The 17200-nt window shown below is 33.7% G+C and overlaps 4 protein-coding genes across 4 annotated transcripts; 2 read left to right on the top strand and 2 right to left on the bottom strand.

Moving 5' to 3' along the window:
- The first annotated feature begins 106 nt into the window (after positions 1 to 106).
- Positions 107 to 4206, top strand: LOC140748943 (mitochondrial outer membrane protein SLC25A46). Its single transcript, XM_073081908.1, has 7 exons — positions 107 to 479; positions 959 to 1056; positions 1476 to 1654; positions 1917 to 1973; positions 2135 to 2350; positions 2611 to 2821; positions 3148 to 4206. Exons 1-7 carry the CDS (start codon positions 308 to 310, stop codon positions 3433 to 3435), a joined length of 1221 nt encoding a protein of 406 aa, XP_072938009.1. The 5' UTR covers positions 107 to 307; the 3' UTR covers positions 3436 to 4206.
- On the bottom strand, positions 4201 to 5822 carry mRpL34 (mitochondrial ribosomal protein L34). Its single transcript, XM_073081909.1, has 2 exons — positions 5653 to 5822; positions 4201 to 4823 (listed from the first exon to the last, which is right to left on the bottom strand). Exons 1-2 carry the CDS (start codon positions 5688 to 5690, stop codon positions 4589 to 4591), a joined length of 273 nt encoding a protein of 90 aa, XP_072938010.1. The 5' UTR covers positions 5691 to 5822; the 3' UTR covers positions 4201 to 4588.
- Positions 5823 to 6503: 681 nt separating this feature from the next.
- LOC140748909 (uncharacterized) lies at positions 6504 to 10387 on the top strand. Its single transcript, XM_073081828.1, has 3 exons — positions 6504 to 6666; positions 6814 to 7010; positions 7431 to 10387. The coding sequence occupies exons 2-3, from the start codon at positions 6827 to 6829 to the stop codon at positions 9500 to 9502; spliced, it is 2256 nt and encodes a 751-aa protein (XP_072937929.1). The 5' UTR covers positions 6504 to 6666; positions 6814 to 6826; the 3' UTR covers positions 9503 to 10387.
- An 859-nt stretch (positions 10388 to 11246) lies between these two features.
- Positions 11247 to 16164, bottom strand: Smg5 (Smg5 nonsense mediated mRNA decay factor). Its single transcript, XM_073081809.1, has 4 exons — positions 15744 to 16164; positions 13339 to 15562; positions 12667 to 12868; positions 11247 to 12107 (listed from the first exon to the last, which is right to left on the bottom strand). Exons 1-4 carry the CDS (start codon positions 15818 to 15820, stop codon positions 11662 to 11664), a joined length of 2949 nt encoding a protein of 982 aa, XP_072937910.1. The 5' UTR covers positions 15821 to 16164; the 3' UTR covers positions 11247 to 11661.
- Between the last annotated feature and the right edge of the window lie 1036 nt (positions 16165 to 17200).

Here is a 17200-nt window from a genome sequence, read left to right as displayed (position 1 = left end):
ATCTATATGTCGGGACTCCCATTGATTTCATAATTTTATTATGTTGCCTACCATGTTTGTCAGACGTCAGTTAACGGGAATGTCACTAGGAGTTTGTCAATTGTCATATCGTGTAAAAAAAATGTCAATTTATTAATTGTCATTTCGTGTAAAGTACGTTTTAGATATTTTTTGCGATTGAATCTTACAATCGATAAAGGTTTCAATCCATTTCCATAAGACTATCAAACGGGATTTAATTAACAATGCACTGATAAGTTAAACCAAACTTATCATAGAATGTTCTAGCTATTAGATAATTGGGATAATGGCTGGTTTCGGAGACTACAGTGGTTACAACCGACCCTACGGCTTAGATCGGAACAGAGAGACGAACGACTTGTATGACACCCGCTATCAACAGATCTACGGATATCACACGCCGCTGACCGAGGAATACCAGGGACCACCGCTCGTTATGGATGACGTCTCGGAGGAAGGTACATAACCAAAATCATACCGTTTACATCTCATTTAACACGAGCTACGAGTATCATGGGATTAGAGGGAAGGGGCTTAGAGTGTACAGACTCTATGCTAATGGGTCAAGGCTTAATTATAAGCTATTTTTTTTCGCCAGCCCATTTGTATATGTAGGTACAAACTACCACTGTACCACATATCCTTTAATACAAACTACAGTGTTATACATTCATCTTTGAGTAGATAATTGCCATTATCTTTATTCTGATAACAATATGAGCTGTTGTGTATGTCATTCCTATAGGAATATTATAGGAATAAGTATTACATGTCATTCCGATGAAAGAAAACATAATATAAATAATAATGTATGGTCCACAATAGGAATCACAAACTATTGCCAACAGCAAATGCAATCATTCATTAAATATGTTGTTTACTGAAATTATTAATTAAGAAAATAAACGATTAATCTAATAATTTTGTTTACTTTCAGAAGGCAATGCGTATGTGACCACAGCTATAAGTGTTGCAAGTTTGATTACTGAAAACTTGTTAAGTCATCCGTTTATTGTTTTAAGGAGGCAATGTCAGGTAATTGAATTTAATAAGATAGTGAAACATAGAATAATGATGTGTGTAGAATCATTTACATGTGAAATATTATTTAAATAATTCATTGTATAGATAATAACTGATTAATTAAACATATGTGAAAAATCCTATTTAGGTAGATAAAATGAATATTACTTTATTTCACCATAAAGGTTGTTTATGAAATTTGTTGTTGTAGTACTAAGAAGTTACTTAATAAAGTCATACATACATTAATTCTGCCACAAAAAAATACCTTTTCACAAAAGCACCATTTATTGGGACCTTTCAGGTGTTCACCCACAATACATATACAACACTCACACTCACAAAATTTCATTAGAGATTGGTTAGCAGTATTAGAGTATAGTGTACACTTACAAACACATGATGTAATATATTAATTTATATTGTAACAGGTACACAATAGCCTTAGGAACTACCACATAGTGCCCTACACCCTCCTGCCAGTTGTGGTGCGGTTGCACCGACGACAAGACTTCACCACACTGTGGAAGGGCATCGGTTCCACCTGCATAGTGAAAGGTCTGAATCTAGCTGTTGAAGATGTTATATCCAAAGGCACAGGATGGCCTAAGTAAGATGTTTATTTATTATTGGATTAACATGCTGTTACCTACATGTTCAACTGTTTTACTAAAAATATAGTGAGAAATATTACTTACTATAGTAATATAATTATTATTACAATGCATAATGTGCTTTTCAAGTTTATATTTGACATAATGACATTGAAATTAAATAAACAAAAATTGAATAAAACCAAGGCACAGAATTACAAGTACTAGCATATAAAAGGTTTTAAATAATTTAAATCATTCGTGTTTTGTGTTTTTCAGGGAGATTGGTAAATGCAGTTCAGTATTACAGTTCATGCAACACTTGACGTTGAAATGGTAAGTGCCATTTTATTTTATATTTATTTATTGATGACAAAATAAGTTTACACTCATTGACTTTACACTCATTTTGTCACCAATAAATAAATACATTTAATGTATTGTTACATCTTCATACATTATTAAAGTTATTTTTAACATACTATGTTTAATTGCAGTATAAGCTTGGCAATAATCACTCCATTTTACTCTGCAAGCCTAGTGGAAACTGTACAGAGTGATATAGCTAGCGACAAGCCAGCCCTGTTGGATGTGTTCAGGGAAGGTTTTGTGCGCCTTCTAGAATGGGGAACGCCAAGTCGAGGCCGCATGCTGCCCATATGGGCGATAGTTCTGCCAACAGCAGGACTCGGGATCTCTAAGTATTTTGCACAGTATGTCATTGATTTTTTTAATATTAACTCTAGAATTGGTAGAATCAAAAATCTATTTGGATTCACGATGGAGGTGACTACATATTATTCTAGCCTGAAGTAGTTCTTGAGTTTTGGTAAAAGAAAGTGCATGCCCAATGACATCCTAAGATGATTACCATCAAGTTCACTGCTTACCCCTTTACTCATTTTTTTATAAAAATATATAAAAAATGTATAAAAAGGCAACATACCTATCAAAACAATATTTTTTTTTACAGTTTGGTGTTAAAGAACATAACAGTGAGAATTCTTCGGTTCCAACAGAGACACAGGCATGAGCTGAGTGATGTGTACATAGCAAACTACCCTAAAAACACCCCCAACCCTCTTATAGAGGACATGAATTTAAAAGCCAACATCTTCTCATTTATTACTATGGAAATATTATTCTATCCGATAGAAACAATCATTCATAGACTGCAAATACAAGTAAGTTATAGTAATGATATTTAAGAACATGCACATTTGCACTCAAGAAAAATGCTTTTGAATTAGATCTATTGCCTTCAATGCCATTTAAATCTAAAATTGAAATGACCATTGGCAGAATTTATAGTAATTACCCAAAGTGAATGGTGCTTTGGATGGTTTTTTAAACATTTTTATTGATTAAATATAGCGAAAAATTATTTGGACTTATTTTTAATCAATACTTATTCTAAAATCGTCTTTTGATTATTCCGTAAATTATTTTTTATAAAATACTACATTAATTAGAATAATGGGTTCTTTTTTCATAAAACATTTTTTTACAGGGAACAAGAACAATAATAGACAATTTGGATACTGGCACATCAGTGACACCAATTCTAACTGGTTATGAAGGATTTATGGACTGTTACAACACCACTATATCCAAGGAGGGAGTCGGTGGTTTATATAAAGGGTTCGGTGCCTTAATACTGCAACTTACTGCTCATCTAGCTATCATTAAATTGACAACTCTTGTAGTTTCCGAGATATCCAACCTTCTGAAACCAGCCCATAGTCCTACTAACTCTGATGACTCACAGCACTCGCAACAGAAGTACCTCTTCAATTAATTGAAGTTATATTATTATACCTTTTTCATTAAGTTCAAGTAACAGATATGGGCCGGTTTTCATCAAAGCAGAGAGGAACCACATAGCAGACAGTGTTTCAGACAAAAGGAATAAAGATTTGTTATGGATAGGATACAGCAAAACTGGTTAAGTGCAAGATTGACGGCTTGTTTGTTAACAAGAACAAGCGCGGCGGGAGGCAGTCTCACCTTTACGTCAATATCTCACATCTACAATATCTGCGCCTGCCACCCTTTAGAAATATGCAAATTCTGCTCATCCGACATCAATGTATATCTCTCCCCTCTGCTTTCTACTTTGGTGTAAACTGGCTCTAATTGCCTTATGCAGTGGTTGGCAACATAAGCCACATAGTAATTCTAAAGGTAAAGGCGGGCCACATTCTGTTTAAAAAAATGAATCTGAATCTGAAAGGTAATGCGAGCGATAAATTAGGAAAAGGTCTGCAGGTTGCAAGCAGAGGTTCTAGGAAGACGGGCCGCTATTAGCCGTTAACCCAATGGATTAAAATAAAGCAATAAAACATGATTCAAAATATTATAAAGCAATAAAACCTGGTCCATTTCATAAATTGTTGTAGTTGAGTATTTCAAATGTTGCCAGCAGTGTACCCATTATAAAGAAATTGTAGAAGCAGGTTTTTATTTAATTTTTATTTTTATAAATTTGCTGCTTAGTCATTAAGTAAACTAGTAAAGATTTAATGTTTATTGTTTTAATATTCAAGGTTTTAATAAAAATCAGTTTATACACATTTTTTTTATTTTTAACATAACATCTAATATACAAATCTAACTACATAACGGTGTTTGGGGTAATATCAGAGTGGATGTAAAACCATGATGACAATTGTAGACTAATTGCATCATTTCAAAAAATGTATGGTATCATACATTACATACATTTATGGTATGTACCTATGATGTTGCCGATTTTAAAAAGATTGCTTTAGTCTACAGTTTAAACATAGTTTTATCCCAGTTGTGGTTACACCAACATCTATCCAAATTTGCTTACTGAAGATTGAAATTTGATGTTGGTTAATATGAAGAAACTATCAAATGTCAATCGTTGGTGGGCAAAACAATGGATAGATTCACTATTAATAGCAATATTCAATAGTTTCTAATAATCAGTGGCTTAAGACAAATCTTCCTTTAAGTAATCTCCTCATTATGATTCTACGACCATTCGGTGTGGACATTCTAGTAGCCCACCCATGGCGTCTGACCCTCCTTACTTCGTTAGGACGAGGGAAGTAACAGCGCACTTTTGTCCTGATAGTTGAGATGAGAAAAGAGTCTGGTTTCACCAGACTAGTATTTGCAGAACTTTGTGAAAGAGTCTGGAAACCCTGACTGAGCACCCTGAAAAATAAAAAAAATATAGTTGAAGTAGCAAATGAGAAAGCACCTGATGGGAAGTGGTCACTGTTGACCATGTACAGTAGAGGTGCGCAAAATATATCACTAAAGTGAAAAGAGAGAGATATATCTTTTGAACTCAGTGATATATATCACTCTTTTAGCTCAGCAGCTCTGTAAAGATATAAGCGACATTTTATATCAGTATATCAGAGAATCAGATCAAAATGTTTTGACAACATTTTTGATTCCTATAATTAATACAAAACTGGCAGGAAATTATATATGAATTTCACAGCTAACACTATTTGTATATCCTTGTTTTCATATTCTTAGCAAAAAAAAAAAAATTTTAATTTATTGTTTAATACGTAATTTGCATTTGACTCAAATCAGACTCTCTCAGTCAGTCGCTCATTTGACTCATAACTCACTCGCGAAGTCGCGAGCGAGTATAAAACTGTTGAGCTGAAGAAGATCTTATATCCGGAATCGTATGGACCTATGAACTGAACCATGTGACGCGGATATAAAGATATAATTCAAAATCGTCGGAGTTGATAAGTGAAGATATATATCTTTTATATCACTCACTCGCGAGCTACTCAATTCTAATGTACAGCCAACTCCATATAGAACAGATTCAACCAAAAGCCGATCACAGATGCGCCATCGTTTTTAAAGGGATTGTCGCCTCATATGTAAGTCGACCGGCATCCACTCCTTTTCACCAGTACGTAGAACTATTTCATGTTAGAACGTGACCTATGTATGAAAGAATCCCGCGAAGCAACAATATATTATACTGCTGTTAGGAGGTTATAAAACTTACTTCAATGGTTGAAAAACAGCTGCGAGTAACCGCGACATTTTTGTTTGAATCTATAATTTGTACACACTAATTACAATTTGGTCTTAATACGTTTAACCGTGTTAAATTACAATTATAAAACTCATAAAGTCAAAACACTTCACATTACAATTACTACTGTCAATACTGTCATCAGTCATGTTAGTAATTACTGTCAAAATCACAGAACCATAGCTAATACACTATATACCGGAGAACACACTTTTTTTTATTTAGTATTATTTCATTTTTTTTAATCAGAATGTATGTTATTTGTCAATAATATTTAAAATATTGTCGAATAAAATCGATAATTTTGTACTAGACTACATCTAAGGTACTTTTGACAACTTATATAGCAACATAGTGATCGCCACTAGCGCCCCATCTACACGCGCAAAAAAGTTTGTCGGACTATGACGATTGACGGCTATCCAAATTCAATATCGACAACTAGCTGCGTTCGATGATATCGATAATATTATATTATCGATTTTGTTTTATTTTGTCAATATGAATGAGGACCATAAGGGGTTTCGTAACTGTTTTAAAACAATACAGAAAACGATTACTGCTAGCTATGTATAATGAGTTATCAGCAGATACTTAAAAAGGAACGTGACTAATTAAATGAATTCGGTGCTACATTTGCGTTAATCTACACTATTGATAATAATAAGAAAAATATTCCAATTGGAGAAAAAATATAGTCTTAATTTCACAAAGTTATATTTTATTGTAATGTGATTGTTAACCTGTAGGTTTTCATAAAATTTAATTGAATATAGGTTAAATTTCAACATCAATCTGTGTAAAGAAACGTTAAATCTTATATTTATGTTGTCTGTCGATATGAAAATTGAAGATGGCGGACAAAAATAATAAGGGCGCTAAAAGAATATTTTCGTTTGTCGTAATAATTTCAATGCAATGATTTAGAATTCTGTTACGAGTGTTATGTTGGAATATTCTTTATGTGGAAAACATTACAAGCCAGTAAGTGAAATGTGCCTATTAATAGAATTGCGTTGACATTGCGTATTTGCTTATATTTATAGTCTTAATTTCAGCGTCGATAGGTACGGTACTATACCTACACAAAATATCAAATTTTCATGTCAAAATTTGACTGTTTTTTTACAGTTTCAGATAAAAAATGTCAGCGATAAAAGTAAACTTTGAGATTGGACATGAGGCATCGCTTAAATCCAAGAAGACTCCAGAAGGGTTCACTCATGACTGGGAGGTGTTCGTGCGCGGGCAAGAAGGTGCTGATATAAGTCATTTTGTGGACAAAGTGGTTTTTCTTCTGCATGAAACTTTCCCCAAACCCAGAAGAGGTAAAAATTTCACTTCATTTCATTTATATTATCCTATTTTCCAGTCAGATTCATCAGAATATATAGTTACTAAATATACTCATAATGTACCACTTGTTGACAAGTTATCATAACACACATGAAGTCTATTAATACTATGAATGCATTTGGAGATGCCTTTTTATATTTAGGATTTTCTGTAAATATTATGAAGTATTACTAAGCCGCGTTAGTTATAATTGTTTCATTATTATGAATCTTGTATTACTTAAATAAATAAATTTGTTTGTTTAAAATCTTCAGAGAACAACAATGTCACAAGTCATAGAAAAATATAATTTTAATTGTGTGTACTCTTAGAAATTTGATATCCTAGCTGTAGGTATTTTATAAAACGCTGTTATTATTCATTGTCTATATCATTTCTTTTCTTTTTTACAGTTGTTAAAGAACCGCCATTCTCTATCAAAGAGTCGGGCTACGCAGGTTTTATTTTTCCTATCGAAATATATCTAAAAAACAAAGATGAACCTAAAAAAATCAAGTTCTCTTATGATTTTACCTTACAACAGAGTGGATGTCTTAAGGATAGATATGTTTTCCAAAATCCTAATGATGATTTTCGGAAAAAGCTTTTGAAGGGAGGTGGAATACCTGTGTCCAACAATGCCTTTTACACAAATCCAGATCAAGAGAGTAGAAGTAGAGATTCATTTACTGATGATAAACAACAGCTTTTGAGCAAGCCTAAATTATCCGTAGAAAATGTCAAAAAACACAAAAGCAAAGAGTACAAGGAAGAAATTCCACACACAAGAAACAGTTTTGAAAATTTATTTGGTCAACCCATACAGAAACCACCAAAAGTATCACCTGAACCTAAGAAGAACGAAAAAAGTGCACCACCTTCAAAATCTGATAAAAAGGACAGGGATAGATCAAGCTCAGACAAAAAATCTAAACATGAACGTAAGGAAGCTAAACCTGACAAGGTGAAAGTTAAGGAAGAACGAGACAAAATTCGACCTGAAAAGATAAAAAGTCACAATAAAGACCCAGAGAGGTCAAAGGAAAAAGCCGCTAAAAGACCTAGTGAAAGACCACCATCACCAGAACCTGCTAAGAAAAGATGTCCAAGTCCCGCTAAAAGAGTTCCTAGTCCAGTACCAAGATCTAGCAGTGCATCAAGTATTAAAGATGAATATAAGGCACCCAAACACACTCCAGAAAGCTTTGAACAGAAAAAACTGAAGGAAGAAAAACCACCTGAACCTAAATTAGAAAAGGAACCTAAAGAGAAGAAGAAAAAAGAAAAGAAGAGCCACGACAGGGACAAAGAACGAAAGGAGAAGAAAGAACACAAAAAAGATAGCCACAAGTCCAAAGAATCCCCAAAAGAGCCTCTCAAAGAACCACAAAGGGATATCCAAAAATCCAGGGACATATTAAAAGAAAAAGAGATATTAAAAGAACCTGTAATAAAAGAAAAACCTCCAAAAGAGAAAATCATTAATAAATTCTCTATAGAAAACCTTACAAAGACACCACCACCTGAAATTGAAGAACGTTCTGAGAGTCACAAATTAAAAGAAAAAGGGGAATCTGAAAGAAAACACAAACATAAGAAGAAAGATAAGAAACGCGATGAGTCAAAAGAGAAGCACAAAGATAGCAAAGAAAAGAAACACAAGCATGAAAAAGTTCGCGATATTTTACCAGAAAAACCTGAAATAATTGAACACAGAGAGACACCAACCTTGAAAGAACGTCCCATTCCTGAACCAGCTTCACCCATATCTATTGACACTGCCTCTCAGTGCAGTTCTAAGAGTGGCATAGTAAAAGTTTTGCACATAGGTGCCGAAGATGCAAATAGCAGTCACTCTGACTCGGAAGGCTCTATCATAGCTGATGATGAAGATGTTAAAATTAAAATAGAGAATCCATCCCCCGAACCAGTAAAACGAGAACCTTCTTCAGAACCAGAACCGGAACCAGAGCCTGAACCAGAACCAGAAATAAAGCAAGAACCTGAACCGGATCCTGTTGTGGAAGCACCTCCAGTTCAGCCAAAAGAAAAATCAAAGAAACATAAGGATAAGTCATCTAAGAGAGAGGAAAAGCGTAGAAAACGAAAAGCAGCCGAAGAAGAAGCAGATGCAGAGAACAGAAAAATTGCTAAAGCAGCTGATTCTGGTCCTTCAAATAATGATAATGAGCGCGGAGAGAGTAGTGGCGCGACATCAGTAGAGACAAAGGTTCAGGACAATGGTGTATCTAGTAGTCTCGGTGAAGATGCCGAGCCAGGTGACCTGTCACCCGACTATATGGTACAGCTACGTGGTCTTCAACAACGAATAATGACTATCAAAAACAACGAAGACCTGGAAAGAGTTGTGAACCTAATTGCAGAGACTGGCCGGTATGAAGTGACTACTCAAACGTTTGATTTTGATCTATGTTTACTAGATCGATCAACAGTGCAGCAGCTAATACAGTTGGTGGGTTGCTAGCTGCTCATGTTTAATATCGTAGGTTTACATGTACATAATGCTTATTTTAATAATTCACTAAGGCAATAACACAATAAATTGATACGTCTCCTAAATCAAGGTAGATGGCATTTCCTATGTATTTTATAAATGTATAAACTATCAATTTTGACTTAATCATATTGCTTAATATTACTCAACATTGTAATGTTTCTTATTTGATACATTATGTATGAATAACAACTAATGAAATATGAGTAAGACATCTTTGGATATATTTTTGTGTAGGAAACAAACACGTAGACAGCTAAACGTGCTGATGGTTGCGAAAATTGCTATGATTGCCAACAGATTTGCATGTAAGAAGTAATATTTAAGAGCTAATAATAATCGCCGAACACTACTAAGTTAGTAGGTATCGCAAGGTACTCACCTCACTCATAACTGGAGTTTTAAGTGCAATACTGTATAGGCATAAAGTTATAAGACTGTTGAATGAAAGATTGTTATAATGTATTGTATATTTTGTACATTATTGTATTGATTTATTATAACGTAAGTTAATTCATCTGAGAGTTTTTAATTAACCTCCCAAAGTCAAAGGGACTATGAGAGGCTATGTTAGTTAAGTGTAAATGATCTTAATTATTATTTTTAAAATACACCACAAGTAGAACATATTTTACTGGATATATAATTATGTATACACTATAATTTAACTTTTTACGATACCAATATTTTATGGATATCAATATTTTTAGGTTATTATAGTTAACATCACAAAGATAGAAGGCGTTTTGTTAAGGATTGTGATTGATCAATAATTTAATGTGTTTTTTTTTTTAATATAATGTAAATTTTAATGTGCTATTTTGGCCGTGTTTTTAATAAAAGCCTTGTACATGATTTGTTATGTAACTTATTTTCTAATTTATCTCTTATTTTAGGTATATATCAAAAATAAATAGAGTGTATAATATTATCTTTTTGTTTAATATAGTACTTAATAAAATCTGGTTAATCTTTTTTACATCTTAATTCATTTAAATTTCCTTTGAAGTAAAATTTAAAAACAGCTGCTATTTAGTGCCCAACTTACTACCCAAGGAATAAAGCTTATATTCGCTCTAAGGGCTTTATTATTGTAAATTAGCGTAGAATAGAAACTGCACTTTTAATTTAGTGTGTAAAGACTTCCTCGACAGCGAGACATCTAAAGCTCAATGGTATGTTTTGGAAGGGGTCCATATTCAACAATAATAGTAATTTGATTAAACGAAAGTATGCTCAATTTTGTTATGATTATAATACGATCAACGTGGTTTAAATTTTAGATATATAAATCTGAATTTTTGCCATAGATATCCTGAAATGACTACTGCGTACTTGTGGCTTAGCTCATCTATATGATTAATGAGAGTAACCTGTATTTGCCGTATTGTACATACCGTAGTTTAGTCAGCATATAGTTACCACATCATCCCCTAGCTAGAGTAATTATGCAACCTGTATTTGCTCAGATGACATTCATCATAATTCGTCATAATTCTATCGAATGATGCAATACCGTAGTTTAGTCAGGAAACAGTAGATAGTTCATTGGATTTTGGTTATGCAATATCATGTAATTAAAAAATAAACAGTTTTAAAATGTAGCGTTGAGAAACTACAAAATAATTAATACTGAAGTTCAATTTAATAATTGTTGTCTTCATGACGATACGTGTTTATTGAGTGTCTCTATTTATTTCAAATAAAAACAAACTTTGTTCCATACATACTTACTTTATTTATTAAAATGATTACATTACATGGACAGAAATGAAATAGTTAAATGAAATGTATGACTTCGTATTGCGATAAAATGTAGTTATTATCGATAACATTCAATTGATTTCAATATCGATTCCACATAATCAGGTAAACAGAAGATTATGCAAGTGAAGATATTAATGATTAAAATAGATAAAAGTAGGATTAAAAGAAAGAAATACACCCATCACAACGTCGAAATATCGTAGCTTCGTCTTTTTCCAACTTTTATAGTTGCTTTATCATTCCCACGGAATAAGCTCAAAACGGACACCAGTACCGTACGAGATGAGTCGTTTGTCAAGCAGGAGAACTTAATATTCAAGTTCCCTCACTGTAATCGAGATCCTGTTTTCATGCAGTTAGTTTCATCTTTTCTTCCCACTTTTGTGAGTAGTCTGGCGCCACTTTGCGTAAAAGTCCACAAAGTATTCTACAGAAATACCAGCTGCTTGGGCCGCACCCGTAAAGCTGAAATCCTTGCATTGTTCTTCACCAGTACCAAGTTCATTGCCGACGAGCAGAATGAGGAGCGGCGCTGTTTTCCCGTGTAGTGGGTGGTCGGAATCGCCATTACCGCTATGAATTTGTTTTTCTTCAGCTGTGAAGTGGTTACAGAATTCCAAAATTTCAATGAAATGATAAACATTCGGAGGCGCCTTGCGAGGGTACTTTATTAGATTCAGGGGCCTCGATTGGCCGGGCCGTTGTGTCTTGAGGAAACGTGAACCGCTCTGAAGTTCAGCCTCTAGCCAACGAATCGCATCGCGCGCTGAACTTCTCTCGCACTTCAAATTATCCAGTTCTTGTAACACTGAAACGCAATAAAATTAATGCAAAGTAAAGTTTTAAGTATTTGACTAATAAATAAAATCGAGGTGTCTGCATTAGGGAGTTAAAATCAATTTTTAAAATATCAACCTTTACCCATATATATTTTTTTTTTTTTTTTATAATCACAGAGTAGCAGACGAGCTTGCAGTCCACCTGATGGTCACTTACCATCAGGTGGACAGTAGCCACTGCTACTGCCGCCCATGGACATTTGTAATCAATCCCAGATAGGATTTGATATTCCTACCTGAGGTCGGCCACAGATGCGCCGCTACCCCTGAGGACTAAGATGGAACGCCTCGGAAAAGTCTGTCTCCCTTACCACACCCTTCAAACCGGAACACAGCAGCGCCTAACACTGCTGTTATATCCATAGACTAGACTAGAAACCTTGCAAGGATTTTACAGGAAACTTTTTTGTGTGGAGCAAAAATATTTTAAGACTACGACGAAGACAAAAGACTCGCAAAATTTTAAATTAGTAGTCAATTTTTTTTTAATACAGAACACAAAAAAACAGTTGGATAAAAGGTGCTTACCAACAGTAGGTACAAGAAAAACAAAGTTCGTTGCACGCATCAGCTGTTTAATGCGACGCAAGAATTTATTTAGCACAGCAGAGTCTAGGACTAGCAGTGTCGGCTCGGGCCCCTGCCCAGTGCGCTCCAACTCCCTCACTTGTGATGCCAGCCAAAGTCGCCCCATCCGCTGTGGTAGGCCACCTTCACCTGCTTCTGCCTCCTAAAATAATTTAATTAAATGCTTCTTATTTGTAACACTTCTATTGGTATTGTTGATCTAAGTTATAACATAATGAATATCATCAGCAAAATGTAGCAAAAATTTGAATTAAAATTATTATGTTTCAAAGGGTGAATGAGTTATGGAAATATAAAAGCCGACTATATTATATAAATTTATACAATATATTGAATAAATAATCAATAGACATAAGTAGATACTACAAATAAACTTTTGTTACTACGTTGCACACACTTTTGTCTATGCTAAAGGATAAACTCTGATCTGTATCCCAACTTATGTCCTACAATATGTATAATTTAAAAAAGCAATTATCTTTCTTTTTTTACATAATATAATTATGATATATTAAAGACATTCATCTATTTAATCATAGATTTAAAAAAAATATTAAATTGGATATGGGGACAAATTAAAAAAAATATATTACATATATTATTATAACATACCTGTTTTTTTGAGTTGTGCCATTCCCTGCATTTTTTAGTATTGAGTTTTACTGTCAACCTCGGAGGAAGAGCTTTCTTTACATAGAAGACTTTTAGGTATTTGTTATAGCGAATACGAGGTACAATTTTAGCAATTTGATTGCCAAAATCTATGAAATTTAAAATTCTTATAATATTTTCCTCATATACAGAAGGTTTGTATTTATCCAAAATCTGCCATTCGGCAGCATCTTTATCATATTTGCCAATATTAGTTCCACGCAAAGCAATATCTTCAGGCAGAGGAATTGTTTTATATTCCAATTTAAATTTCTTAGCAATAATCCTTGCAGTATTAAATACTTTAAATTCCTCTTTATTAAGTGCATCATGGTCAACAGAACCAAAATAATAGATGAAAATATTTAGCAAATCAACAACGCATTTAAACAATGAGTCCCCACTTTCTCCACAAGACAAGATTAAGTCTTTCTCTGTAAGGATCCAGTCTTGAAGTAACTTAATACTGGGAAGTATGTTGTTACCCAGTAAAAACTGATGTAAAGCATGGGTGTTCAAAGTTCCATCATCACATTTTTTATCTTTATTCATACTACCATCTTCAATTGACTTTACTTCATTTTCTTTTGAAATTATTTCTTCTTGAATCGGTTCAGTTGTTTTAGCGTTACCATTTACAACTTCAGTCATTTCCCCATCATTATCAGAGGCATCATAAAAAGAGTCTTCACTTTTTGAATCCTCCTCCGATTCATAGCTAGAATCCGATAGATCAGGATCTGAACAAGATTTGTCTGAATCAGCTTCGCTGCTTTCTGTTTCTTCATCACTTAAATCTGAACTCCCAGATGACGCAACACGCCTTCTCCGACGCCTTTTAGCCAAGGGTTTCTTACAATTGGTCTTTACATCACCATTGGATCCAATTTTGATATCTCCATTCTCCTTAGGTAAAATTTCAACGTGATCATCTTTTCCATTGATTGTCACTGCATTTGGAATAATTTCTTCCTGTAATGGTTTAGGTTCAATTTTGTTTTCCTCTTTCACAATTTCTTTTACCGGAACAGATTGGAACTTTGGTATATATTTGCACGCTGGACTTTTGAGACCCATTGATTCTAGTTGTTTTAGAAGTTTCTGTAGTATTTGTGATAACAAAGCCAGTGTAAATGCTTTGCAAGCAAAAGATTTAAGATTATCAATTTCATTCATTTTAGCAATTGTGAACAGACAAATTTGAACCATATTGTGAATGATATTAAAGTTCATGTAAGTAGGATTGACATTCTCCTCTTCCATTGCTTGAATAAAATCCTTGTAATTGTTATTTATGTTTGGAAGTGGCATTTTATTAAAATCCAAGGCAATTTTAAGTTGTTGTGCAACTGTGCTGCAAATTTGAGTTACATGGCCATCGTCTTTACCAAGATACCATATTTCAATGAGCAGTAGAAAGTTAGCAATTGTAATTTGAATATGTTCCGCTTGTGTGAAAGCTTCTGGAATTATAAGTTCATCGCAAAATTGTCTGTTTTTCTCGAATATCTTAGTTAAATTACCCAATCCCCCATCAAATGGTACTAAAGTACTCAAGCAATGTATGTAGCAACACACCGAATCTAGGTTATAATTTTTGTCAACAAACAAATTCCCCAATTGGTTAAATGGCATTCCTGAAGTCAAGTCAATTTGTGCTGCTTGTAAGTAGTAGCGAGCTGCAATGGAAGCCTCGAAAACATTAAACATTTCCGTTTGATAGCGACTGAGGTCCCCTAGATATATAAGGCAGGAATATATTGCCGAGCGACCAACTTGGCTTTCTTCTTCAGTGAATTTAGTGATGACAACCTCATCATCATCCTCATTATGCAGTGGTAAGTAGTCCAACTCTTTAAACTGAAAGTTCATCTCTGACTGTATTCTCGTAATGATGTGTTGGAAGTGGCCTATCCCGGACACAACATGTGTGAACAAATAACTGTCATATTTGCTGTCAATCTCTCTCAATTTTTTAGCAGAGCACACAACCTCATAGTAAACTTTCCGCCACAGTAACTCAAGTGACTTTTTACCATAATTCAATGGATCTAAGAAGAATAATTTTTCACAATTATCTCTTAATTTCTGTCGCAGCACTTCATTGTTGGTGGTAAATAGATCAGCAAGGGGGCGACCATCCACCGAGACATCTCCAAGTCGACGTGCAACATCAGTAATGTAGCTGAAAATTACATAAGAACTTTCTTATTTATTATTGTTAAGCTTTGTACTAAGTGTTTTCAATATTCTAGAACATTGTGACGTAAAATAACCTCTTTAATACTTTAAAAATAAAGCGAAAAGAGTTCCAATACAATAAACATATTACTCTATTGTAAGTAAATTGTATATTGGATACTTACCGATAAATTTTTTTTGCCCGTTCAGTACGTTCAGACGTACTGCTGGACTCCAAAAGTTCAAAGGACTCGTTCTTCATTTTCAAGTCATTATGTATTTAGCAATAAGTTGACCATACGTTGGCATATTTAGCATCAAAACACTTAACTTCTTCAATGTCAAATATGTAGTTCCAGTTAGTCATGTCTTATTAACATCCATTGTTATTATAGCATACATGATAATAAACTGATAATAACATTTTATTGTGACATATCTATCTATTCTAATTTTCTTTTTTTGGTTATGATGAGTCAAAATACTCGAAATGAAAAAAAATACTGATCAATTTTTTATTTGTAATAAGATGTTTTAGTCCTTGACTTCTTCGTTTTCAGCCTAACTTAATTTACGTTTGACTAAAATAATAATAAGATCTGTGCTATCAACATTTGTACTGGACATAAGCTATTTTTAAAACAAAATTTAAAGCGCAATATGACGATTTATTGGTTAATATAATTACATTGTATTTGTTTAGTATCAGTAGAATAGGGAATATGCACATTTTTATTTTATTATTTTAAACCACTTACCACATCGTTTTAACATAGCAAAAAATATAAGCAATTATATTAGTGTTTGAAATATTTTTTTATAAATTATTTAAAGTATCAATAAATTTTGACACATTTGAACGCCGCCATTTTACGCGCTCTTTGAATGACGTCACGCAGCGTGATTTGTATTGATATTGATGATAACTTTATGCACATAAAGGTATTATTAAACGTTTTCAGGTTTCAAAGCTATTTACATTATGGGAAAGGCTAAATAACCACTTTATAAATATTTCCTCGAGTTATTGTGCAAAACCACTACTAAAAATACATTATATAGTGTTTTTTCTTTTGCAAATGCGCAAATACGAAAAATGTGGTGCAAGATTATAGGAAACAGATAAAGTATCTCCAAAATCGCATTAACATTTGCATTTACTGTAACAAACAATAATTTTAGGTCAATAATTTTAAAATATTGCATTGATCATCTACTTCGTTAGTTACTTATCGACTTCTACATCATATCACACTATCATTTGAAACACACAAAATGCATTATAATATCTATTATAATATAATAAAGATAGGTAAAAATAGGTCATAGGTTGAAGGTGGTAGAACCCTTTGTGGTTCGACTCCGGCGGCACCACCGCCACACCTATTTCTACCTAATAACAGCAGTGTTAAGCGATGCTGTGTTCCGGTTTGAAGGGTGTGGTAAGGGAGACAGACTTTCCCGAGACGTTCCAGCTTAGTCCTCAGGGGTGGCGGCGCATTTGTGACCGACCTTAGGTGGGAATATCTAATCCTATTTGGGGTTGATTACAGATGTCCATGGGCGGCAGTAGCCACTTACCATCAGGTGGACTGTATGCTCGTCTGCTACTCCTATATTATAAAAAAATAAAAAAAAAGAA

This window comes from Epargyreus clarus, unplaced genomic scaffold, assembly GCF_041222505.1.
Source record: "Epargyreus clarus isolate Ecla_fem2 unplaced genomic scaffold, WU_Ecla_fem_2.2 ptg000017l, whole genome shotgun sequence".
In the NCBI taxonomy this organism is placed as follows: Eukaryota; Metazoa; Arthropoda; class Insecta; order Lepidoptera; family Hesperiidae; genus Epargyreus; species Epargyreus clarus.
The sequence above is the reverse complement of the archived record's forward strand: the minus strand, read 5'-3'. Positions and strand labels throughout refer to the sequence as shown.